The sequence below is a fragment of the Panthera leo genome, chromosome B3, assembly GCF_018350215.1.
Source record: "Panthera leo isolate Ple1 chromosome B3, P.leo_Ple1_pat1.1, whole genome shotgun sequence".
Lineage (NCBI taxonomy): Eukaryota > Metazoa > Chordata > Mammalia > Carnivora > Felidae > Panthera > Panthera leo.
The window spans coordinates 113,008,931-113,034,036 of NC_056684.1; the positions used below are offsets into that span (position 1 = coordinate 113,008,931).

General features: G+C 39.1%; 2 protein-coding genes across 3 annotated transcripts in view; one reads left to right on the forward strand and one right to left on the reverse strand.

Annotated features, from left to right (window-relative positions):
- The window catches only part of ARG2 (arginase 2), a 31,529-nt gene extending 27,050 nt beyond the window's left edge, over nt 1-4,479 (forward strand). Inside the window, exons 5-8 of one of the 2 annotated variants that reach the window (XM_042943576.1) lie at nt 344-438; nt 628-732; nt 1,718-1,851; nt 3,995-4,479. In XM_042943576.1, the coding sequence (XP_042799510.1) occupies nt 344-438; nt 628-732; nt 1,718-1,851; nt 3,995-4,200 (540 nt within the window). In that variant the 3' untranslated portion in view covers nt 4,201-4,479. Of the gene's footprint in view, nt 1-343; nt 439-627; nt 733-1,714; nt 1,852-3,994 lie in introns of both variants that reach the window. The other variant, XM_042943575.1, reaches the window with a different exon arrangement.
- Nucleotides 4,441-25,106, reverse strand: part of VTI1B (vesicle transport through interaction with t-SNAREs 1B) — a 30,848-nt gene continuing 10,182 nt past the window's right edge. Inside the window, exons 2-6 of the mRNA XM_042943578.1 lie at nt 12,972-13,030; nt 10,608-10,799; nt 7,640-7,813; nt 6,038-6,099; nt 4,441-4,769 (exon numbers count right to left, since the gene is read on the reverse strand). Coding sequence (XP_042799512.1) covers nt 4,673-4,769; nt 6,038-6,099; nt 7,640-7,813; nt 10,608-10,799; nt 12,972-13,030 — 584 coding nt within the window. The 3' untranslated portion in view covers nt 4,441-4,672. The remainder of the gene's footprint in view (nt 4,770-6,037; nt 6,100-7,639; nt 7,814-10,607; nt 10,800-12,971; nt 13,031-25,106) is intronic.

The following is a 25,106-nucleotide window of genomic DNA, read 5'->3' on the forward strand; positions in this document are numbered from 1 at the left end:
TTTTGTTTCAAGAACCATTCTGTAAACAATTCAGTAATGTACAAAGGGGTGAAAAAGGGCTAATCAGCAGTGTTCCTGTTATTTAGGTAAGTTAATGAGAAACCGTGGCTACCTTAGGAGAATTTTTTTTTTATTCCAGGAAATTTGTGTTCTTCAGCTGCCTGCCTTCTGAATCATTTCCACTTCTATCAGTTCTTTCCCAGTGCATGTGTGTCTTGTGCTGCTTTAAGCATATCTTGTAGGTAGGAGGAGAAAGCAGCCTGCATACATTGAGAAGCACACAGTAATTATCTTGGTCAGACCAAGAATCCTTGATGAGTCTTGTCCATTCCTCTTTTGACAGGTACCACAACTCCCAGGATTTTCTTGGATCAAACCTTGTATCTCTTCCCCAAGTATCGTGTATATTGGTCTGAGAGATGTGGACCCTCCTGAACAGTAAGTTGATACATTGGGGTTAAGCTTTGGGCCTGTCTCGGATATTTATGTTCCTTTTGATAGGTTGTTCCTTGCCTTAACCTGTTGTAGGTCACTATAGAGACAGACTCACCCCCAATCCCACCCCAACAAGGATTTGATTAAAAATGCTCTTTAAACTAAGGACTCCTTCCTTTATATCTCATCCAGTTTTATTTTAAAGAATTATGATATCCAGTATTTTTCCATGAGAGACATAGATCGACTTGGTATCCAGAAGGTTATGGAACAGACATTTGATCTGCTAATTGGCAAGTAAGTAACTACAGTGGATGTCTACTTCCAAAGGGAAAAGTCCCAAAGGGAATAGGGCAGACTCCCAATAAACAACACACTTTAGCCCATGTCTTGAGGATAGCAGCTTTTTTTAAAATAAAAGCAAAATATGTACACATACAAAAAAATTCAAATAATTTGGAAAGGGAGAATATGAAACATAGGTCATATTCTTCCTCTGGGATTGGGAGGGGGTTTCCTTGAAGTCATTGCCCAGCTCCTCTGTCTCTCATGAAGTTTTTTTTAAGTCCATTTTTAATTATTATCTTTTGAGATGAGAAGTGTTTGTTCAACTGTTCCATTCTTTCCTAAGCTCACAACTGCTTCATCTGAAAGTCTTATATTGAGCAAATCTTGACAGTATAGCTAGAAAGATGGCAGATGAATGCCAACAGATGCTAATTATAAGGGCATTTGCTCAGTGTGGAGTCTTTATTTCCAGGTGATTAATGGCATACTACCAGGTAGCAATTACATTTCTTAAGCTGTTAAGAAATTTAGTTATCTAGCATATATGTGTTGTATGCTAGTTTCTACTCTTGGAAACCAGGGCGAAACTGAAATTAGAATTGGGAGATAAGATTATAGACCTCAAATCAATTAAGTTCAGCTGCTATTATATGGAGAGACTGAGCAACTGTAACCTAGATCAATCTCCTAGGAAAAGTGAAGAATTCCCTCTATTGACAGTTGTTAATGTGAATGACTCTAATGCCTAGGTTAAGTCAGAAATATAAACTGCAGTTAATCTGTCTGAGGCAAACAAATGGCAAAATTATGACATGGCGTGTAGAAAGCTAATATGGTAATACACAGTAACATCCAGAATAGGAAACCTGGAAATCTGCTGTATTAGCAAAGTACCAGGACTAACAGCAACAAAATCAAGGAACTAAGACTGTAGGAAGGATCAATGTCCAAGTACACCCAAATGACTATTCTCTTACCTCTTCCTCTCAAGAAGACAAAGGCCAATCCATCTGAGTTTTGATATTGATGCATTTGACCCTACACTGGCTCCAGCCACAGGAACCCCTGTTGTAGGAGGACTGACCTATCGAGAAGGCATGTATATTACTGAAGAAATACACAATACAGGTAAGAAGTGATCATCCTGTTAACTATGGAAATATGCTGACCTCTAACATGCCAAAAGATTGTCTTCTATTCCATGCCATTACAGATACGATATTTCTTAAACTTTTATAACTGAAAGTCATTTGGTCAGGCTAATAAGGAATAGTCATTTATAGGCATATTTTGACTTGGCTCATAGCAAAATATGCGAAGGTAATACTGAATAACCTGCCAAACTGATATAGTCCTTTGCATCTGAATTGTCTAAAGGCTAAGATTAAAAAGCAAGGCCAAGTAGCTATAATTTTTACCCTGACATTAAAAGTTAGTTCACTTGGAATTAAGAAGGTAGAGTTAAACCTTCTGGAAGATAGTGTAAAGATGGACAATATCTTGGGTCCTTTCATATAGGATAAGCCTTATACTAGAGCGTAATAGTTTATTTTTTAAACTTTTTAAAAAAAAATTTTTTTCTTTTTAACGTTTATTGATTTTTGAGACAGAGAGAGACAGAGCATGAACGGGGGAGGGTCAGAGAGAGGGAGACACAGAATCTGAAACAGGCTCCAGGCTCTGAGCTGTCAGCACAGGGCCCGACGCGGAGCTCGAACCCACAGACCACGAGATCATGACCTGAGCCGAAGTCGGACGCTTAACTGACTGAGCCACCCAGGCGCCCCTTTTAAACTTTTTTTTTAAAGCTTATTTATTTTGAGAGCGATCAAGACAGCTCAAGTGAGGGATGGACAGAGAGAGGAGAGAGAATCCCAAGCAGGCTCTGCACTGCCAGCACAGAACTAACGCAGGGCTCATGACCTGAGCCAAAACCAAGAGTCGGACGCTTAACCTACTAAGCCACCCAGGTGCCCCTATTTATATTTTAAAGTTTAATTATTTGAGAGAGGGAGGGAGGGGTGGAGAGAGAGAATACCAAGCAGGCTCCACACTGTCAGTGCAGAACCTGATGTGGGGCTCAATCTCACAAAGTGTGAGATCACAGCGTGAGCCAAAATCACGACTTGGAGGCTCAACTGAGCCACCCAGATCCCCCTATTTCTAATAGCTCAAACCCTCTGGATTACTTCTGGGCTACACCAAAGTTTCCGGTTTAGTCAGTGGAAATCAGACACACAAATCATCAGAGACCCAGATGCTTACACAGGAACTGGTGGAAATGCTGCAGTAACATGCCTGCTCATTTCAGCTTTGCATTGAACTACACATTGCTAATAAAGGACTGTAGACTGAACAAATGTAATGGCACCGAGCAGGTCATGTACTATACTATAGTATCTATAAATCAGTAGGTATATACACCCATGTTTCCAGGCTTCATGGCCACCCTAAGTGGTCTAAGTATACTGATACTTGTATTTTCCAATACTAGTCTGTTCAAATGACTTGAAGAGGTAGATTAACTTCACCCAGAATAACAACAAAAAAGTTTACCTCAAAGAAGTGGGCCTGTGTGTTGGGGATGGGGAGTAGAAGGCATGTCTGGGTAGGTTCTTCGGGTTTACTCTTCCCTTCTCAAACCCTTTAGTACAAGTTCTTCAGCCCTCACAGAAGGTAACAAGTCCAGATTAAAGTATGGCCAAGTCTTCCCTTGACTAAGCACAAGATACCGGGTCAGTACGATGGGAGACCTAAACATCTTGTCAAACATCATACCCGCCCTTAACCTGTAGGGGTGAGACTAAGATCTGCCCTAATAACTATACTTCAGGGCATGTGATGCCTTAAGAGATAAAACGTCAGAGTTCAAAAGTGGGGAACAGCTCAAAAGATCTCTTCATACAACTACATACAGACATCTGGAAGGTTCCTAGTAATACTGGACATGGCACATGTTTTCCCAACAAGTAGGCTGAAAAATCCTACCTCCTCCCCACAGGCTCTTTCCTCATCTCATACAGAAAACCTGACAGCTATGCCTATTCTGTTAGTTGAAGAGGGATGATTGATTTTAATCTTACTCTCGTATACAGTGTTTGAACTTCATGCCCAAGAAGATGAGGTAGGTATAAGGGGTTCCTTGACCGTAGGTAATTTTAATAGTAGAAAATTACTTTTTACCTTGGCCTGTTCTATCTAGTAGGACGACCCTCAATGAAAGGAGCAGCTAGGGAATCTTCTAAGGTTTTGTCATGCTTTGTTCTTTCAGGATTGCTGTCAGCACTGGATCTTGTTGAAGTCAATCCTCAGCTGGCTGCTTCAGAGGAAGAGGCCAAGGCTACTGCAGGCCTGGCAGTGGATGTGATTGCTTCAAGTTTTGGTCAGACAAGGGAGGGAGGGCACATTGTCTATGACCAACTTCCTACTCCCAGTTCACCAGATGAATCAGAAAGTGAAGAACGTGTGAGAATTTAGGAACTTTGTGTGCTGACACGTTTGTCATGATGGGCATTCCAGAATTATGAGGCATCTGAGGGCACATATACTAAATGGTTGTCTGGGTCAATATTGCCTTAATGAGAACATTTGCGCATTCTCACAATTGTAAAGTTTCCTTTCCCTCTCCATTTTGGTGACCAATACTACTGTAAATTTGTGGGGTTTTTTTTGTTTGTTTTTGCAGTTCACAGGCTATTAATATGCTGGAGTACTATGTAAATTTAAAGGAGTCATAAACAGCATTTATTACCTTGGTATATCATACTGGTCTTGTTGCTGTTCCTTCACAGTAAAGTGGTTTTCCGTCTTCCCTCCCTTCTCCCAGTCTAGCTACACAGTGCATCCTTGAACCATTACCTTACAGCAGCACTCCGCTTATTCCCCATCCCTAACACCATTCATTCACAGGGTCAAAGTTCTGGTCCGCAAACCCTTCCCTCTAGGAAGTTCAATGCTTATGAAAGAATTTGTAATAAACCAGACCCCCTAGGATGGCCAGCTCCAGTAAGATGACGATGGAAAGTAGCAGCTTGTTGGTTGTCACTCTACAAAGAGAAGCAAAGCAGGGAACAGTCAGAAGCCTGGATGTCCTTATTTCTGTCCATTTGTAATACTGAGGAGTTTGACCCTCAGGCTGAGGCTAGATACTGTGAGACAGATTGAAATTTTGTTTGATCACATAGCCACTGAAGTTAGTGTATATATAAGGTTCTTTCAAGTGACATCTTGAAAGCTTTTTTCAACTGTAATTTAGGGATGACACTACCTCACGGAAATGTTGAAAATTGTGACAACAGATACCAAAGCATAAAAATGGTTTCTTGATTCTAAAATGTTTTCAAATAGTAGTTACTTTCTCACTTTAAGAATAGCTTTCCTAGAGGCATCTGGCTGGCTCAGTAGGAAAAAGATGTGACTCTCGATCTTGGGGTTTTGAGTTCAAGCCCCATGTTGGGTATAGAGACTACTTAAATAAAACTTTAAAGGCTTTTCTAGGAGAGCTAGTGTTTATTAAATATGAAAGATGTCTTTTTTTTTTTTTTTTTTTTTGAGTAGGCTCAATGTCCAATATGGGGCTTGAACTCATGACCCTGAGATCAAGCGTCAGATGCTCTACCAACTGAGCCAGCCAGGCACCCTGAAAAATTATTTCTGAAATCAGGTTGAATATTTCAAAATAGCAGAAATATAATACCACTATCTAACTACTCTCTTCCTCCATCAACCCAAAAGGATACCTTTATAAAAGCAGTAAACTTTTTGAAGCCGTTATATTATCTTTTGTTAACACAAAGAATTCAATCTCTGGTTCTTCAAGGCAACTCTAATTGAAGGTTTCCTCTGGTTTGACAAGACATTTACCACTGTTTAGGAAAATCTCACTCTACTAGTTCCCTGGCTAGGTTGTAGTTTTGTTTAGTGCACTAGGGTTTGTTTTTTTTTAAGTCAACTTCTTGCTAACAGGACAGAACTCCCTGATAAGGGGCTTACTTCCATGAAGGACAAGCAGAGCCAAAAGCAACTACTAAGCAGTAGCTGTAAAAACAGTTTTCTCACCAAGTTTATACAACTATATTTCAAGGAACATGAAGCTGTATTACTCCCATGTGCTCTGAAGAATGTAAACTGGGATTAATAGTGGACAAATTTTTGACTGCACCAAGTCAAAGCAGCATATAATTTTAACAAAGAATTTTGTCCTGGGATATTTATACAAGATAATACTTTATTCTTTCTGCTTTATCAGGACCTTTGCAAGTCACTGTTTAATGTCTTAGAGGTAGGAGAAATTTTGTGACTTTTTAAAACTTACTTTCTGGACATTGAACGGAGAATCTTTCGACTTTTGCTCAAGTTTTCACTTGTGTTTACCAGCTGAGAAGAGAAAATAGCAATTATTTCCCCCTTTTAAAAGTAGATACCGTAAAACCTGAACATTCCTAAACTGACAGTGGGCATTAAAGGGTGTGTGCTGAAAAACCCCATCAAACCAATCTGAATGATGGCCTCTGAGTACAAGTAGAAGGAACTGGCAAGGATAAGATACCTTAGTACTCAACAAGCAGGCTTAGGAATTATTATGTCCCAAGGTTATTGTGGGGGACTCCTGGGGCCAAGCTAATCCTTCACCTTGGCTACTCAAGACAGAAAAAAGCTTCAAGTGTGCCTCACCAGTAACTGTGAAGCAACTTAAGATTTGAATTTCATCAACCAAATTCCAGGAGGGCCTCTTGGGTTAGCATTTGTTTTTGTAGGCTGGTCAATTACCACTTTTGGGATCTGATTCATTTTTTCTTTACCACTTTTACAGATGCACTGAATTGTGAAAGGAATTAATCTTTTAAAAGCCTTTAAAAAAATCATTTCCTTTTGGTTGCCTGTTGATAATCAAGATAGCTGGGGGATATTTTAACAGATGCCACCTACCATCTGTTCCCATTCCCCAGTGGCCATGGTAAGTTGATCTCAGCTCATTCCACAGCTTTTAAATTCAACCAATCCACCTGCTTTTTTCAAAAGTCAAAAACCATACAATATGTAAGCAAGTTGTCTTCTCCACAGTTTACCTTGAAATCAGTAGTTGTGAATTTTCACTGAGGATAGAAAGGCATTATTCTGATTTACTTTAAAAATGGGGATAATTGCAGCTATTAAGATATGAGACAATCCCCACACTAAGCTAATATTTTCCATCCAAGCCTTGCCCACAGTATCTATTCTTCAATTTGGATGTGCCTTTTAACGTTAAGGATATAACATTCTACTGGCAAGCTGCACTATTTTTTAAATTTCTGTGCAGGTATATGGAAAGGGAGAAATGAGTTTTTCAGAACCTCTTAAGAGTGATAGAGACTCCACTGATACAGGCATTTGGCCTAAGTTGTTTCTGTTTTCTTCCCACAATGATCCAGCTTACCTTGGGTAACAGGAAAGAGTCATAGTCTAGGACTGACCCCCTCTATAAATTGTTACTGGTACTATTTTATGACATGTGGAAAACAGCCTTGGCTCTAAATGAGAAAAAAAACCCAAAAGCCTAGGATCTTTTAAGTAGATGACGCTTTCATAAGAACGGGATAATATCCTACTAGATGTATGAGAAAAATCTCAGGTTGGTAATACAGGAATTAATAAAAGGATGGAGTGGCTACAGTCTTAGATTTAGTTGACAATCTTCCATAAATACAGAAATTGGGTTTCTTCTGTCTCCGCCCTGGCCCCTCCAATGACCTCTACATCTGAGGGGTAAAAAACTTTCAAGAGAACTTTCTCAACCAAGAAAATTGAAAATTGAGAAAAGCTGAAGTGCTTAAAAGGTCCTGACCCTGAATTCAGAACTGCTATAACTTCCGGCAGTGGTAAGGCCTCAGGATATAAAGGGCCCACCTACTTTGCCCCATCCACTCAGACTTACCCTACTCTTAGTACGCTCCAACTGATCACGTTGCTCACCCAGCTCTTCTATGATTTCTGAGCCAATCTGGTCAGTCTCTGTGGCAATCCGATGAGAACGCTCAATACTCTGGGTGGCCCGGTTCAGGCTGTCAGTGCCTTGCAGAAGCAATGCCCTTTGAGACTGTAGCCGATTCTGACCAGAAAATGGAATGGAAATATTAAACATCTCCCATCATAAATTCATTGCCAGCACATTCCTTATGACCCTTCTGATGTAAGAAGGGATATAGTGTGTGCAATGTTTACTTATTTTGAGAGACAGTGTGTGGGGGAGGGGCGGAGAGAGAGTGGGGGAGAGAATCTCAAGCAAACTCCATGCTGTCAGTGCAGAGCCCAAAGTGGGGCTGGCTTGATCCCAGGAACAATGACATCATGACCTGAGCCGAAATCAAGAGTTGGACACTAGGGGTGCCTGGGTGGCTCAGTCAGTTAAGTCTCCAACTTCGGCTCAGGTCCTGATCTCATGGTTCATGGGTTCAAGCCCCGTGTGAAGCTCTGTGCTGACAGCTCAAAGCTTGGAGCCTGCTTCCGATTCTGTCTCTCCCTCTCTCTCTGCCCTTCCCCGCCTGCAGTCTGCCTCTCTCTCAAAAAATAAACATTAAAAAATATCTTTTTAAATAAAGTCAGACACTCAACTGACTTGAGCGACCCGGGTGCCCCTCATTACTTTTAAGATTATATTCAAGGTCAGATGAAAGCACCTGGAATCCAATACAAGATGACATACCTTTCACTCCACTGGTTTTATACTTATGTGATGCAAGGAAAGGAGGTTAAAAACAGAGCATTTCCCCTGTGTTTGTGATGAGGTTGCAATGATTTCATGTACTTTCTGGACTAACAATTTATGAGAGGCAGTGGCCCAGATGTGGGGTGCAGGAGCTATCTGAATATGGGTATAGCCTGTAACTTTTGACAGGACAACAAACCAACTAAATTCCATAGCCTTAGAAATAGATTAATTCACTGAAGATTCCCACCTGACTGGTACTGAGGACGGATGCACCATGAATAAGCTATTCATTTTTAGTACATTCAGACTTCAAAATGATTTGTGACACTACTACATTTTGGAAAACATTTAACTGGTTACAATCCTGGTAAGCCCCAAAAGAATTTCACCTCAGCCATACAAAACATAAACTCTTAAGTTGCCCACACTGGTGACTACTCTCAGAGAAGGAGGTATCTGGGGCCAAGTAAGCTGCCCTAATTTCCCTAGTGCCCTAATTTCCTAAATCTCTGCCAAAGTTTTACTCCACCTATAATCCCAAGCACCGAAGGCATGATGACAGAAGTAGCCATTGTCAGCCAGAATTAACCACCGACAAATAGGAACAGTTAAGTTCTTAGCTATTAAAGCACTTATACATGCACCACTCAGAAAGGGGCCGGTTCACAGGGCCTATTACTGATGCCACCATCAGGCAGCCAAAATATTGGGTTTCTAGATGAGAAGTTTTCATATGTGGCATACAGGCCAGTGGATGATGGAACCACTGAATGTCACTGAAATAAATCCCAGTTAATTCAGCTCAAAAGAAGCAGGAATAAGGAATAAGGCTTTTTTTTTTTTTTTTTTTTTTTTTTTTTTTTTTTTAATGAAAGATGGATATTTTTAACTGATTAGATTGAAGAGAAGGAAAAGACAGTAAGATCACATAAATCAACTCGAGGTCTGGAACAGTAATTCCAATGAAGGTGGTATGTATATCTAAATTGTTTTTATGACTCTGAAACTAGTAATTTTAAAGCAAATTATTATTTGGCTTTATCTCACCCCTCCTTTTTTTGTTGGTTTATTTTTGGTAACAAATGACCAAAGTCACTTTATACCTCTCATTTCACTTTAACAAGCTTCACCTATCTGCCTTTTCCCAGTCTCCCTTTACAAGTGAATTTTGAAAAGTTTATATCATTTTCAAATACTCCAGTTTGACACCAGTAAATGTCAGGCCAGTATCGTCTGAACTCTTCAACTATAGTCAGGATGCATCATCAAACAGGATTCTTCTACACACATGTAGTCTGCACTTACAGGCCCCGCCATTTCTTTCCCATGCTCCTGGCCAGGCCACCTGCCAGGCCATTTCTACTTTGCACAGTGGAGTATAATTCCAAATGCAACACATTACATTTAGTCTTTGTAAACTTTTACTCCTTTAACTTCTCTAGATAGTTTCAGAATATAGATTTTCAATTCTGTCAGTCTAATTTGATAAATCAGAATACTAGGGTCTAGAGAGGCAGTCTGGCTTACTTTCTGTTACAACTGAGTAAGCTGTGAGCCCCTTCCTGAAAGCGTGGGCTATCCTGATAAAAACCTAACTGAATTTTTTGAGCATATCTGAAAAAACTGGATTTATGGGTCAGAATACAAAGTCCAGATACAATAAGAATAGGGAACTCTTGTATTCCTCCACTATATATCAAGCACTGTTTTATTAAAGATACAAAGAAATCTAAGCATGGTTGGGAAAGATCTGCATTAAATAACAGGAGAGGTGAGGGGCACCCGGGTGGCTCAGTTGGTTAAGCATCCGACTTCAGCTCAGGTCATGATCTCACAGTCTGTGAGTTCAAGCCCTGCGTCGGGCCCTGTGCTGACAGCTCAGAGCCTGGAGCCTGCTTCGGATTCTGTGTCTCCCTCTCTTTCTGCCCCTCCCTGCTCATGCTCTGTCTCTCTCACTATCAAAAATGAATAAATGTTAAAAAAAAAAAATTTAACAACAACAACAAAAAAATAGAGGAGAGGTGGTTACCCCAAGGCGGGAGGGGAACTGGATGCAGGAAAGAGGATAAGGTGAGAAGAATAAGAGTTCAATAAATACTGATAACATAAACTGTACTCTACGACATGGTTAATTTTTGTGCCACAGGCACTTAAGGAGATAAAAAAAAAAAAACAAAAAACAGCGAAGGCTTACCATATGCTCATTCTCTACAGTGTATGTGCCATATTTCATGTCTCCTCGGCCCCCAGGTGTGGCTGTCAAAGGTGTGCTTCTCACTTCCCGATGGAGTTTAGCAAGGTCCTTCCGGTAGGTTCGAAGCTTAGACATCATAGGGTTACGGAAAGACAGAGGTGCATAACGTAGTTCCTCTTCCATCTCTGCCAGCTGGGAAGGCAGAAAGTGAGTAGATAGCCTGGTTCTTTTCTCTCTCATCTGGGCACATGCCTAGTATGGACTAATCAAACCACAGACAACTGCAAATAAGTATTCAACCATATGTTCCATGAGGGCAGGGACCACATGTGATCTGTTCACCTCATTACTCTGAGTGCCTGGCACAGTGCCTAGCATGCATAGAACAGGCATTCAAGAAATATGTGATGAATGAGTGAAAAAAACTAACAAGCACTTTATATCTGACTAAACATTTTTATATGTATTATCTCATTTAATCTTCCCTGTCCTCAATAAGGTAGTAAATACTACTTCTATTTCATATGTAAGAATTGAAGAAATGTACTCAAGATAACACAATAAGGGAAGTCAGGATTCAAAAATCTTCAAATTGCCTTTCCAGTATACCAAATTCTTAAGCTGTTATAGTTCAAGTACTCTCATGAAACACTTTGAAATCTACTGTACTAAAAATGATAGGGGTCTGGCATGAGGTTTCTTCCTTCCTCTTCTTTTGGAAAATCAATTGTTTGTCTCCATGTCCTATATAACCAGGGGTCCACATGAGATCTCCATTTTACTGGGTAAGTAAAATATAACACTCAGACATGTTCACAAGAGCCATAAATTATTTTCATCTGCCTGGGATGGCCAAAGTTGGATTGGTTGATTTTGCTAAGTTCAGAGAAAAGTATCTAAGCACCAAACAAATAAATTGGTATTAACTGAAAGATGTTTAACATTCTACAAAGATATTAACCAAAAAAAGAAGATTGATTCTATAACTGGTATCCTGCAGATGCCCAGATTTACACAGGTATTAAGAAGAGTTTCTAGTATGTCCATTGTGAAGGACATAGTTTCCACAGTTTCCACAATCTGGTGGCCTGACTTTATCCATTCATCCATCGGTGGACATTTGGGCTCTTTCCATACTTTGGCTATTGGAACCTGGATTTTAACCCCAAATTCCTGAAAGGGTTTGATGAAGCTAGAGGATAAGGATATGGAGAGAGAGGGACACTACTTCTAAAAAATAAGGTTTTGTTTTGTTTTTAAAGAAAAGCCATAGATTAAGAGAGAAGCAGTTGTTAAATTGCTCGGCAGCCTGGACCGACATTTGACCAGCCCATTTTGGGTCCTGATTGGAAACCTGTCCAGTCCATGCATGCCCTGCCCAAGGAACCAAATCCAGCCACTATGCTTGTTTGTTTGCTTTCTCTTTCTCTCATTTAATTAATTTATTTTTATTATTTCAGCTTTTATTAATAAAACTAAACTCAAGGCAACTGCTTGGTTCTTGCATTTGATCTGACCATATACCAGACAAGTGGTTCTTTATGAGGACTTAGGGGGAGAAACGTCAATATACAGACAGGTTCCATCAAAACTGGGATGTTGCAATATCTAATAAAGTTAGGTAAATGAAATTAAAGAGAACATATTATATATTAAAAATCAGAAATCTCCCCCTCTAATATCAGGGGATTCCTTTAACAGTCTTCAATGTGTTTGTCAAGATCAACCATATTCACTATGTTGTCTTTTAAAACAGCAGAAGGGAACTACAACCACTTCTGAGGTACATTTTTTGTGATAATAATTTTAACAAAGAAGAATAACTCATCTTAATGGCCAGCTTTTAAAATTTCATTTTAAAAGACCACCCAGGTAGGGGCAACCGGGTGGCTCAGTCGGTTAAGAACCCGACTTCAGCTCAGGTAACGATCTTGTGGTTCATGAGTTTGAGCTCCGCATTGGTCTCTGTGCTGACAGTTCAGAGCCTGGAGCCTGTTTTGGATCTGTGTCTCCCTCTCTCTCTGCTCCTCCCCAACTCGTGCTCTGTCTGTCTCTCTCTCAAAAATAAACAAACATTAAAAGACCACCCAGGTAAAGGTTTGAGAATGCCCTTACTACTCCAATCAGGAATGTATTATATCAAATACTAATTTTAAGAGAGTAAGCTTTACCCATTTGTGTTTGTCAAATCCTCTCATCACTCACCCCATCAACTGGCCTCACTTAGTAAGAAATAATCCAAATCAAGATCAATACACAGGATCAATACAATCCAAATCAAGATCAATAATCTGTGGTCGGGTAATAATTCTGGAAAAGACTAACTCCAGGTAGAAGAAATAAGGACTTGTTCCCTGTTCTTACCGTTTCATTTGCTTCCTGTTGCTTTTCATCAAAATCTCTGATCAGTTTTTTCTTCTCTTCTGGAAAAGGTAAACAAGTTTCAAGAGTTCAGTCCTGCCTTCCATATATTTGTAGAGGTCATTCTCTCTGCTTACAATAAACTCCCCAACCCTCTCTCCTGATGGGGTAACAGTACTTAATCACCTCTAAAAAGCATTTAGACATGTACAGGAACTTGTTATCACAACGATGGGGGAGTGAAGGAGGTGGGTATTACGAATGGCATTTAGGGCCCAGGGAACAAAAATATCCATGCTTGGGACACTCCTGAATTATCTGGCCCCAAAGGTCAAGATTATTCTATGAAACACTATAGGTCTAAGTTAATTACTGTCATTCTATTTTTCCCAAGAGGGATCAGGCACACCATCAACAAGAACGTTTAACAATACTGATGTTCTAAATTCTTGTTCCCACGTTCACCTCCACTGTGAAACATTTCTCTGTATTAACCCTCATCCACTGCTTTTCTGCAAAACAAATTCAAGACTCACTTATTCTGCTTGCTGGGGAGACTGCATGGTATGGTACATATTTCTCAGCCATATCCATTGGCGGTGATATGTAAAATGATGTAAATACCACGGACTCACACAGTGAGAAAATCATTCCCTTTGCAATTCTCTTTCAATCCTTTGCATTATGTCATTTCAGTGCTAGTATGTCTTTAATACCTAAAAATTACTAATCTCTTTTAACAAAAATAGAATAGGCTTCAGCTTCCAACCAGTAACATTTAACTAAAACAGCATTGTTTTGCCTAGACTGTATTTTTCAGATCATTTAGATAGGTCTCCAAGATTTTCCACTTAACAGATCTATCATTCCATCACAAAACAGTGCAATATAAGGGCACCTGGGTGGCTCACTCAGTTAAGCATCTGACTTCAGCTCAGGTCATGATCTCACCGTTTGAACCCTGCATTGGGTGAACTTGAGCCCCACTTCGGGTGAGCCCCGCTTCTCTCTCTCTCCCTCTCTGCCCTTCACTCATTTGCACCCCCTCTCAAAAAAACAAAACCAGTGCACTACACATTCTTTTCAGGTATACATGGAATATATTCCAGGATATTATTATTAGGCCACAAAACAAGTCTCAATAAATTTTTCAAAAAGACCAAAATTATATAATGCATCTTTTCCATCCACAATGGTACAAAACCAGAAATCAACCACAGAATAAATTTGGAAAGAACATAAATATATAGAGAGGGTAAATAACATGCTACTGAACAATGAATGGGTCAACCAAGAAATCAAAGAGGATATAAAAAAATACTTGAAGACACCACAAGTGTTGGCAAGGATGTAGAGAAAAAGGAACCCTCATGTACTGTTGGTGGGAATGCAAACTGGTGCAGCCACTGTAGAAAATCATACAGAGTTTCCTCAAAAAGATAAAAATAGAACTCTCCTACAATCCAGTAAATCCACTACTGGGTATTTGCCCAAAGAAAACAGAAGCACTAATTCAAACAGATCTATGCACCTGTATGTTTACTGTAGCATTATTTACACTAGCCAAGAAACATGGAAGCAACCCAAGTGTCCACCCACAGATGAATGGATAAGATGATGTGACATACACACACACACACACACACACACACACACACACACACACACACACACAAATGTTACTCAGCCATAAAAAAGAATGAGGGGCGCCTGGGTGGCTCAGTTGGTTAAGCGTCTAACTTCAGCTCAGGTCATGATCTTGCGGTTTGTGGGTTCAAGCACCACATTGGGCTATGTGCTGACAGCTCAGAGCCCGGAGCCTATTTCAGATTCTGTGTCTCCTTCTCTCTCTCTGCCCCTCCCCTTCTCCCGCTCACATGTGTGCTCTCTCTCTTCTCTCTAAACATTTAAAAAAAAAACAAACAACGAATGAAATCTTGCCTTTTGCAATGACATAGATGGATCTAGACGGTATAATGCTAAGTGAAATAAGTCAGTTAGAGAAAGATAAATACCATATGATTTCACTCATATGTGGAATTTAAGAAACAAACAAAACAGAAAAAAAGAAACAAAAACAGATGCTAAATATAGAGAACAAACTGGTGATTTCCAGAGGGGAGGCAGGAGGGGGATTAGGTAAAATAGATGAAGGAGATTATAAGAGTACACATCATGATGAGCACTGAGTAATGTATACAATTACTGAATCAGTATACTGTACACCTGAAACTAATATAACACTGTATGTTAATTACACTGGGATTAAAAAAAAAAAATACATGGAAACAAATGAAACCCAATAGTCTAAAACTGTTGGGATGCAGCAAAAGCTGTTCAAAGAGGGAAGTTTACAGCAATACAGACCTATCTCAACAAACAAGAAAATTCTCAAAGAAATAACCTAACATTACACCTAAAGGAGCCAGGAAAAGAACAAAGCCCAAAGCCAGTAGAAGAAAGGAAATAATAAAGATTAGCACAGAAATAAATTAAATACAGGCAAATAAAAGCAAAACCCCTAAAACAACAGAGTGCCTTACACCTAAAGGAGCTAGAAAAAGAACAAACAAAACCTAAAGGAAATAATAAAGATTAGAGCAGAAATAAATGATAAAGAAACAAAAACAAAAAGAACTGATCAATGAAACTAGCTCATTCTTTGAAAAAAAATCAATAAAACTGATAAACCTCTAGCCAGACTTATCAAGAGAAAAAAAGAGTACTCAAATAAATAAAATCACAAATGAGAGAGGAGATATAACAACACCACAGAAATACAATTATGAGAATATTACGAGAAACTACATGCTGGGGCACCTGGGTAGCTCAGTCGGTTGAGCATCTGACTCTTGATTTTGGCTCAGGTCATGATCACACAGTTGTGGGATCAAGCCCTGCATCAGGTTCACTTCTGAGCTTGGACCCTGCTTGGGATTCTCTCTTTTCCTCTCTCTCTGCCCCTCCCCTGCTCGTATGCACATGTGTGCATGCTCTCTCTCTTTCTCAAAAATAAAAAAAGGGGAGCCTGGGTGGCTCAGTCAGTTAAGCATCCGACTTCGGCTCAGGTCATGATCTCATGGTTTGTGGGTTCGAGCCCTGCATTGGGCTCTGTGCTGACAGCTCGGAGCCTGGAGCCTGCTTCAGATTCTGTGTCTCCTCTCTCTGCCCCTCCCCGCTGGTGCTCTGTCTCTATCAAAAATAAATAAAGGTAAAAAAAAATAAAAAAAAAACTATATGCCAACAAACTGGAAAACCTAGAATAAGTGGATAAAGTCTGAGAAACGTATAAATTACCAAAACTGAAACAGGAAGACATAGAAAATTTGAACAGACTGATTACCAGAAAAGAAACTGAATCTGTAATCAATAAACTCTCAACAAAGTCCAAGATCAGATAGCTTCCCAGGTGAATTCTACCTAACATTTAAAGAACAGTTAATACCTATTCTTCTCAAACTATTCAAAAAAATAGAAAAGGAAGGAAAGTTTCCAAAATCCATTCTATGAGGCCAGCATTAACCTGATATCAAAACCAGATAAAGACACGACAAAAAAAAGAGAACTATAGGCCAGTATCTAGATATAACATAGATATTATGTTAACATATTTTAACATAGATATAAAAATACTCAACAAAATACTAGCAACCCAAATCAACAATACATTAAAAAAGTCATTCACCACAATCAAGAGGGTTTATTCCAGGGATACAAGGATGATTCAATATTTGGAAATGAATCGTGATACATCACATCAATAAGAGAAAGAATAAAAACCATATGATCAACTTGGTAGATGCAGAAAAAGCATTTGACTAAGTACAACATCCATTCATGATAAACACTTTCAACAAAGGTTTAGAGAGAACATACCTCAACATAATAAAGGCCATATGCAAAAAACCCACAGCTAACATCATACTCAATGGTGAAAAATTGAGAGCTTTTCCTCTAAGATTGGGAACAAGACAAAGATGCCCACTCTCACAATTTCTTTTAATGTTTTATTTTTGAGAGTGAAAGAAAGAGTGTGCGTGCATGTGGGAGGGGCGGAGAGAAAAAGGGAAAGAAAGAATCCCAAGCAGTCTCCGTGCTGTCAGTGCAGAGCCCAAAGCAGGGCTTGTTCCCAAGAACTGTGAGATCATGACCCGAGCCAAAAACAAGAGTAGGATGCTTAACCCACTGAGCCACCCAGGCACCCCTATTTTCTTTTTCTTCTTCTTTTAGAGAAACTGTGCACACGAGCAGAGGAGAGAGGCAGAGGAAAAGAGAGAGAGAATCTTAAACAGGCTACACACTGAGCATGGAGCCTGACACGGGGCTTGGTCCCATAACCCTGGGATCATGACCAGAGCCAAAACCAAGAGTCGGATGCTCAACCAACTGAGCCACCCAGGTGCCCCTCAGATGACATGATTCTATATACAGAAAACCCTAAAGACCCCACCAAAAAACTACCAGAATAAGTGAATTCAGTAAAGTCATAACTTACAAAATTAATATACAGTGGGGCACCTGGGTGGCTCAGCCGGTTAAGCGCCTGACTTCAGCTCAGGTCGTGATCTCGCAGTCCGTGGGTTCGAGCCCTGCTTTGGGCTCTGTGCTGACAGCTCGGAGCCTGGAGCCTGCTTTGGATTCTGTGTCTCCCTCTCTCTCTGCCCCTCCCCTGCTCATGCTCTGTCTCTGTCTCAAAAATAAATAAAAACATTTGTAAAAAATTTCAAAATTAATATACAGAAATCTGTTGCATTTCTATACACTAATGATGAAGTAGCAGAAAGAGAAATTAAGAAAACAATCCCATTCACAATCACACCAAAAATAACAAATCACGTAGGACTAAACTTAACCAATGAGATTAGGACCTGTATTCTGAAACTATAAAACACTAATAAAAACAAATTGAATTATGATGCAAATAAATGAAAATATATTCAATGCAATTCCTATCAAAACACCAACAGCATTTATCATAGAACTTGAACAAATGATATTAAAATCTGTATGGAACCACTAAAGACCCTGAATAGTCAAAGCAATCTTGAAAAAGAACAAAGCTAGTGGTATCACAATCCCAGATTTCAAGACATACTACAAAGCTGTTGTAATCAAATAGTATGATACTGGCACAAAAACAGACACATAGATCAATGGAACAGAACAGAGAACACAGAAATAAACCCACACTTATCTGATCAATTCATCTAAGACAAAGGAGGCAAGAATAAATAATGGGAAAAAGTCTCTTCAACAAATGGTGCTGGACAAATTGGACAGCTATATGTAAAAGAATGACACTGACCATTTCCTTACACCATACACAAAAATAATGGATTAAAGACCTAAATGTGAAACTTGGAACTGTAAAACTCCTAGAAGAAAACATAAGCAGTAATTTCTTTTACATTAGCCACATAAATACTTTTCTAGATATGCTTCTCCAGGCAAGGGAAACAAAAACAAAATGAAATTACTGGGACTACACCAAAATAAAAAGCTTTGCACAGCGAAGTAAACCATCAACAAAACAAAAAGGCAACCTACTAAATGGGAAAAGATGTTTGGATACAGTATATCCAATAAGGGGATAATATCCAAACTAAACACAAAAAAACCCAAATAATCCAATTAAAAATGGGCAGAGGACCTGAACAATCATTTTTCCAAAGACATACAAATGCCCAACAGACACATGAAAAGATTGTCAACATCACTGACCAGCAGGGAAATGCAAAGCAAAACCACAATGAGAGATCACCTTACACTGTCAGAATGGCTAAAATAAAAAAACACAAGAAATAACATGCGTTGGTGAGGATGTGGAGTAAAAAGAACACTCATGAACTGTTGTTGGGAATGTAAACTGGTGCAGCTACACCAAGGAAAACACTATGGAGGTTCCTCAAAAAATTAAAAATAGAATCACTATATGATATGATCCAGTAATTCCACTATGGGGTATTTACCCAAAGGAAACAAAAATACTAATTTGAAAAGATATATGCACCTCTATGTTTACTGCAGCATTATTTATGAAAACTAAGATATGGAAGCAACCCAAGTGTCCATCCACAGATAAATGCATTAAGAAGATGTGGAGGGTGTGTGTGTGTGCGCGCGTGCGTGTGTGTGTGGTGTGTATAAAATGGAATATTATTGGGGCCCTGGGTGGCTCAGGCGATTGAGCATCTGACTTGGGCTCAGGTCATGATCTCACGGCTCATGAGTTCGAGACCCACGTCAGGCTCTGCGCTGACAGCTCGGAGCCTGGAGCCTGCTTCAGATTCTGTGTCTCCCTCTCTCTCTGCCCCTCCCCCACTCATGCTCTGTCCCTCTCTCTCAAAAATAAATATTCAAAAAAAATTTTTTAAATAAAAAAATAAAATGGAATATTATTATTCGTCCATAAAAAAAAAATGAGATCTTACCATTTGCAACAAGATGGATAGATCTAGAGGGTATAATGTTAAGTGAAATAAGTCAGAAAACAAAAGACAAATACCACACAATTTCACTCATTTTTTGCAATTTAAGAAACAAAACAAATGAACAAAATTAAAAAGAAACAAAAAAAGATTCTTTTTTTCTAAACGTTTATTTAGTTTGGGAGAGAGTATGTATGCGTGCACACAAGGCAGAGAGGGCAGAGGGCTCTCTGCCTCTCTGTGCTGTCAGCGCAGAGCCTGATGTGGGGCTTGATCCCACCAACTGTAAGTTCATGACCTGAGCTGAAATCAAGAGTCAGACACTTAACCAACTGAGCCAGTCAGGTGCCCTGAAAAAAAACAGATTCTTAAATACAGAAAACAAACTGATGGCTGCCAGAGGGGAAATGGATGTGAGGATGGGTGAAATAGATAAAGGGGATTAAGAAGTACGCTTCTCTTGATGAGTACTAAATAATGTATTAAACTGTTGAATCGTTATATTGTACACTTGAAACTAATGTAACACCGTATGTTAATTATACCTAAAAAAAGTCAATATAAAAATAAATTTAAAAAAATTAAGGTAAGTATTAATAGCTGGAGAATTGAAATTTACGTAAACAATCAAATACTTCAAACTAAAAAAAAAAGATTTTTGAGGCACCTGGGTGGCTCAGTCAATTTAGTATCCAACTTCGGCTCAGGTCATGATCTCACGGCTTGTGAATTCAAGCCCCATGTTGGGCTCTGTGCTGACAGCTCAGAGAGTGGAGCCTGGATTTTGTGTCTCTCTTTCTCTCTCAAAAACAAGTAAACATTAAATAAATAAATAGATTATTTAAATGGTAATATAAAATTTCCTTTTAAAATAACTATGTATTAAATGTATGTTATAAGAAATAAGTTGATATAAAAATGATTAAGTAACAGTAAAAGTGGTACTTGGACCGGCATAATATCACCTGGTAAAACATCTGTGAAAGAGGGAACCACTGGTAAGAAAAGGAGTTAGATTCTGGTCCTTTCCTTGGAGTTGACTCAACATCTAATATGGGTAATAATTCTTCATCTCTTTGGGACCAGACCTCCTTCCTTAGCTATAAAACAAGTAGGCAGCTTATCTCTTCATATGTAACAAGCAAAAATTATCCCTACTTATGAGCAGCTTAATTTCTGAAAATGTGTCCAAATGAATGTTCTCCCTGAAAATCTACACATAATCTACCTATTCCACAAAGTTACCACTGCTTACATTGTTTTTTTTTGAGCTCATCTTTTGAAATTATCTTCACAATCTGGGGATACAGTCTTTTTTTTTTTTTTTTTTTTTCAATTTTGGTAAAATTTACATAAAAGTTATCATTTTGACCTTTTTTTAAAAAATTTTTTTTTAGCTTAATATTTAGAGAGAGACAGCATGTGCACACAAGCCAGGGAGGGGCAGACAGCAGGAGAGGGAGAATCCCAAGCAGGCTTTGCACTGGCAGCAAACTGTGAGATCATGACCTGAGCCAAAATCAAGAGTTGGACACTTAACCAACTGGACCACCCAGTCACCCCTTGACCTTTTATAAGTATACAGCTAAGGGGCAGTAAGTACATTCACGTTGTTGTGCAATCATCACCACCACCCCATCTCCAGAACCTTTCCACTACCCCAAACTGAAACTCATACCCAATGAACACTAATTCTCCACCTCCTATTCCCCCCAGACTCTGGTAACCACCATTTTGCTTCTGTATCTATGAATTTGACTAGGCTAGGTATCTCCTACAAAAGGAATCATAAAATATTTGTCCTTTTGTGCCCAGCTTATTTCACTTACCATAAGGTCCTCAAAGTTCATTCATGTTGCAGCATGTGTATGGGGACATGGTCTTTTAAAGTTATATTATTTTTCATTCACTGTGACTCCTAAATACAAGCCAGCACTTCATCGATTGAAGGAAGGACAATTTTTTCCAATGCCAAAGAAAACAGCTGAGTTGGGCTTATGGAGGGATGGCATGTGGGTATTCAATATGCTATCCTCAGATATTCTGGCGTAATTTTCTTTACTCTGGTTTTCATCCTAAGCCTTCACATTCGAACCCAATCCCATGTAAAATATAATGCCACAGTAATGCCTTATATGGATTTACATTTTGTTAATCACAATAGCATCTAGCATGTCAGACGTCTGCTGCTTTTTAAGTGATCATAAACCATCCTGGATGTGTACATTCTATATTCTCAATTGGAAATCCAGTTCCTCCAGAACAGGGAAATTTACTTTTTCTTTTTAAGCCCCATAGCTTCTAGAACTTTAAACCTAGTAGTGTGCTCCTTAGATGTTACTACTACCTACAAGAGTAAATGACAATGCACCTTTTACTATGCCTCCTTTACGTTAAGTGACATTCCCTTAATATATACAAGATACTCCAGGTGAACCATTTCTGACTCTACACCGCTCACAAATGAGGCTTTGTTGCTGTTTTAAATAGTAAGAAGTTCAGCCATGGCAAATGGTCTGCACCTTGACCATCCACGATGTAACTGAAGTAAGCACAAAAGCAGCTGTCACTATCCCTGAATAGGCTATGTTTTCAGCCACCAGCAGTGAAATATTATCTGCAATCAAGAATGGCTACTTCCATGGAGAAATATCATATTACTTTGTAATAAGCTGTTGCTTAGTGTCACCACTCCTCTGAATACGCACATCTCCAAACTTGAGCACACTCACTTCTGATCCAAGGCACACAGTATGAAGAAATATTCCACATATAAGTGCATTCCCCCTTCCTAGCTCTGATTTTTCTACAACTGTTAGTCATAAAGTTTCCTCCTTTATTAAAGATATGAAAATCTGCATCTTTAAAAAAATTTTTTAATGTTTATTTATTTTTGAGAGAGAGAGAGAGCGAGACAGAGCATGAGTGGGGGAAGGGCGGAGAGACAGAGACACTGAATCTGAAGCAGACCTCAGGCTCTGAGCTGAAGTCAGCACAGAGCAAGATGCAGGGCTTGAACCAGTGAACCATGAGATCATGACCTGAGCTGAAGTCAGACGCTTAACCAACTGAGCCACCCAGGCCCCTTGAAAATCTGCATTTTTAAGAGGCAAACTCCAGAATGATTCAAAGAAAGTGGTTACATAAATAAGAGTAGGAGGCAAAGAGGTAGCTCACAGAATACTGATCCTTTCACTAACTTCTTTCTCTTCATGATTCTGTTATGCTCAGTCTTTTTGGAATTGGGATACTCCCACTCTTTACCTAAAATCATGACATACTTTCTCCTAGGAGTTCTCTACAGCTTATATACTTTTAAAAGAAATATGCTCTTTTTGAAAACAATTTTAAGACTTTCACATTGTGAGATCCTTTATGGAATCCTAAGGTTAAAAAAAAAAAAAAAAAAAAACCTTTGAAATTCTCCCTTCTGATGATGAAGCCAAGGAGGGAGATATTTAAAGGTTCAAAAGAGGCTGAACCCAACTGAGAGGTATCAGTAGGTGCTTCTGTATGCTTTAGTCTCAGAATTGTGAAACCAATGAATGTTAGAGTGTAAATGGACCTCAGAGATCATCTAGTCTAACCTTCTCATTTTACAGTTGAGGAAACTAGAGCCTGCAGAAACTGCCTTCCCCAAGGTCATAAGAGGAGCAAATGTGTGGCAACACTAGTTCTAGAATGCAAGTCTCCTGACTCCGAATCCAAGGCTTTTGTACATTATAGCACTGAGGGGCATTTTTATGCTCCCTGGGTATAGACTTCAGCAACAGGTAAAACTTGTTGAGACTTAATTTTTTAGGGAATTAGAGTTAACACTACAATTAACTACAAAATTGCAGGACTGCATACTAGGTAAAATGGGCACCAAAACCAAGAGTGAGCCATTCCAAACACTATCTCCCACCCCACATGCCTTCCCAAACCAGTCACATGTAAGTGACTGGTAAACTGGGTGGATGACACACCACAAAAGAGCCAGCTCTGAAAGACTAAAGAAAGTGTACCTCAATGTTCAACTAAGGCGACAGCCTGTCTTCCTTATAGGTGGTTTGATTTACCAACCCAAGAAAGACTACCTTGACCCATTAAAGCTGTGGAAATAACTTGTTTCACCAGGATCAGGTGGCAAATTTGCTTTTGGTGCCCCACCGTGGCATTTCTAGGAACTACACCCTCTATTTGTAGCCTATGATAGTTTATCTGATCTCACATCATATAGGAGGTAAAAGTACAGGCATGCCTTGGAGATATTGCAGGTTTGGTTCCAGACGACCACAATGAAGAATGCAATAAAGCAAGTCAAATGAATTTTTGGTTTCTCTGTGCATACAAAAGTTATGCTCACATTATACTGTAGTCTATTAAAGTGTATGATAGCATTATGTCTAAAAAGTGTACACAATTTAAAAATACTTTACTGAAAGTAAATGTTTTACTGTGAAAAATGCTAACTATCATCTGAAGTTGAGTGAGTCATAATCTTTTTGCTGGTAGAGGGTCTTGTCTTGATGTTGATAGCTGCTGACTGATCAGGGTGGTGGTTGCTGAAGGTTACGGTGGCTGTGGCAATTTCTTAACATAACACAACAATGAAGTTTGCTGCATTGATGGAATTTTCCTTTCATGAACAATTTCTCTGTAGCATGAAAACTGTTTGATAGCATTTTATTCAGAATTTATTTAAAAACTGAAGTCAATCCTCTCAAATCCTGAACTGCTTTATCAACTAAGTTTATGTAATATTCTAAATCCTTTGTTGTCATTTCAACAATCTTCACAGCATCCTCACCAGCAGTAGCTTCCATCTCAAGAAACCACTTTCTTTGTTCATCCATAAGAAGCAACTCCTCATCAGTTAAAGTTTTTATCCTGAGATTACAACAATTCAGTCACATCTTCAGGCTCCACTTTTAATTCTAGTTCTCTTGCTATTTCTACTACATCTGCAGTGATTTCCTCCACTGAAGTCCTGAAGCCCTCAAAGTCATCCATGAGGGCTGGAATCAATTTCCTCAAAACTCCCATTAAAGTCATTATTTTGACCTCTTCCTTGAATTATCAATGTTTTTAATGGCATCCAGAATGGTGAAACCTTTCCAGAAGGTTTTCAATTTACTATACCCAGAACTGTCAGAGGAATCATTACCTTTGGCAGCTAGAGCCTTATGGAATGTATTTCTTTTCTTTCTTTCTTTTTTTTTTTTGGAATGTATTTCTTAAATAATAAGACTTAAAAGTCAAAATTACTCCTTGATCCATGGACTGCAGAATAGATGTTGTGTTAGCAGGCATGAAACTTATTGTACATCTCCATGAGAGAGCACCTGGCTGACCACATACACCATCAATGAGCAGTAGTATTTTGAGAGGATTCCTTTTTTTGGAGCAGTAGGTCTCAACAGTGGGCTTAAAATATTCAATAAACCGTGCTGTAAACAGATGTACTGTTACCTAGGCTTTGTTGGTCCATTTATAGAGCATAAGCAGAGTAGATTTAGCATAATTCTTAAGGGCCTCAGGATTATTGGAATGGTCTAGGAGCACTGGCTTCAACGCAAAGTCACAAGCTGCATTAGCTCCTAATAAGAGAGTCAGCCTGTGCTTTGAGGCTTTGAAGCCAGGCATTGACTTCTCTCTAGTTAAGAAAATCCTAGATGGCTGTTTCGTCTACATCAAAAATCTGTTGTTTAGTGCAGTCTCCTTCGTT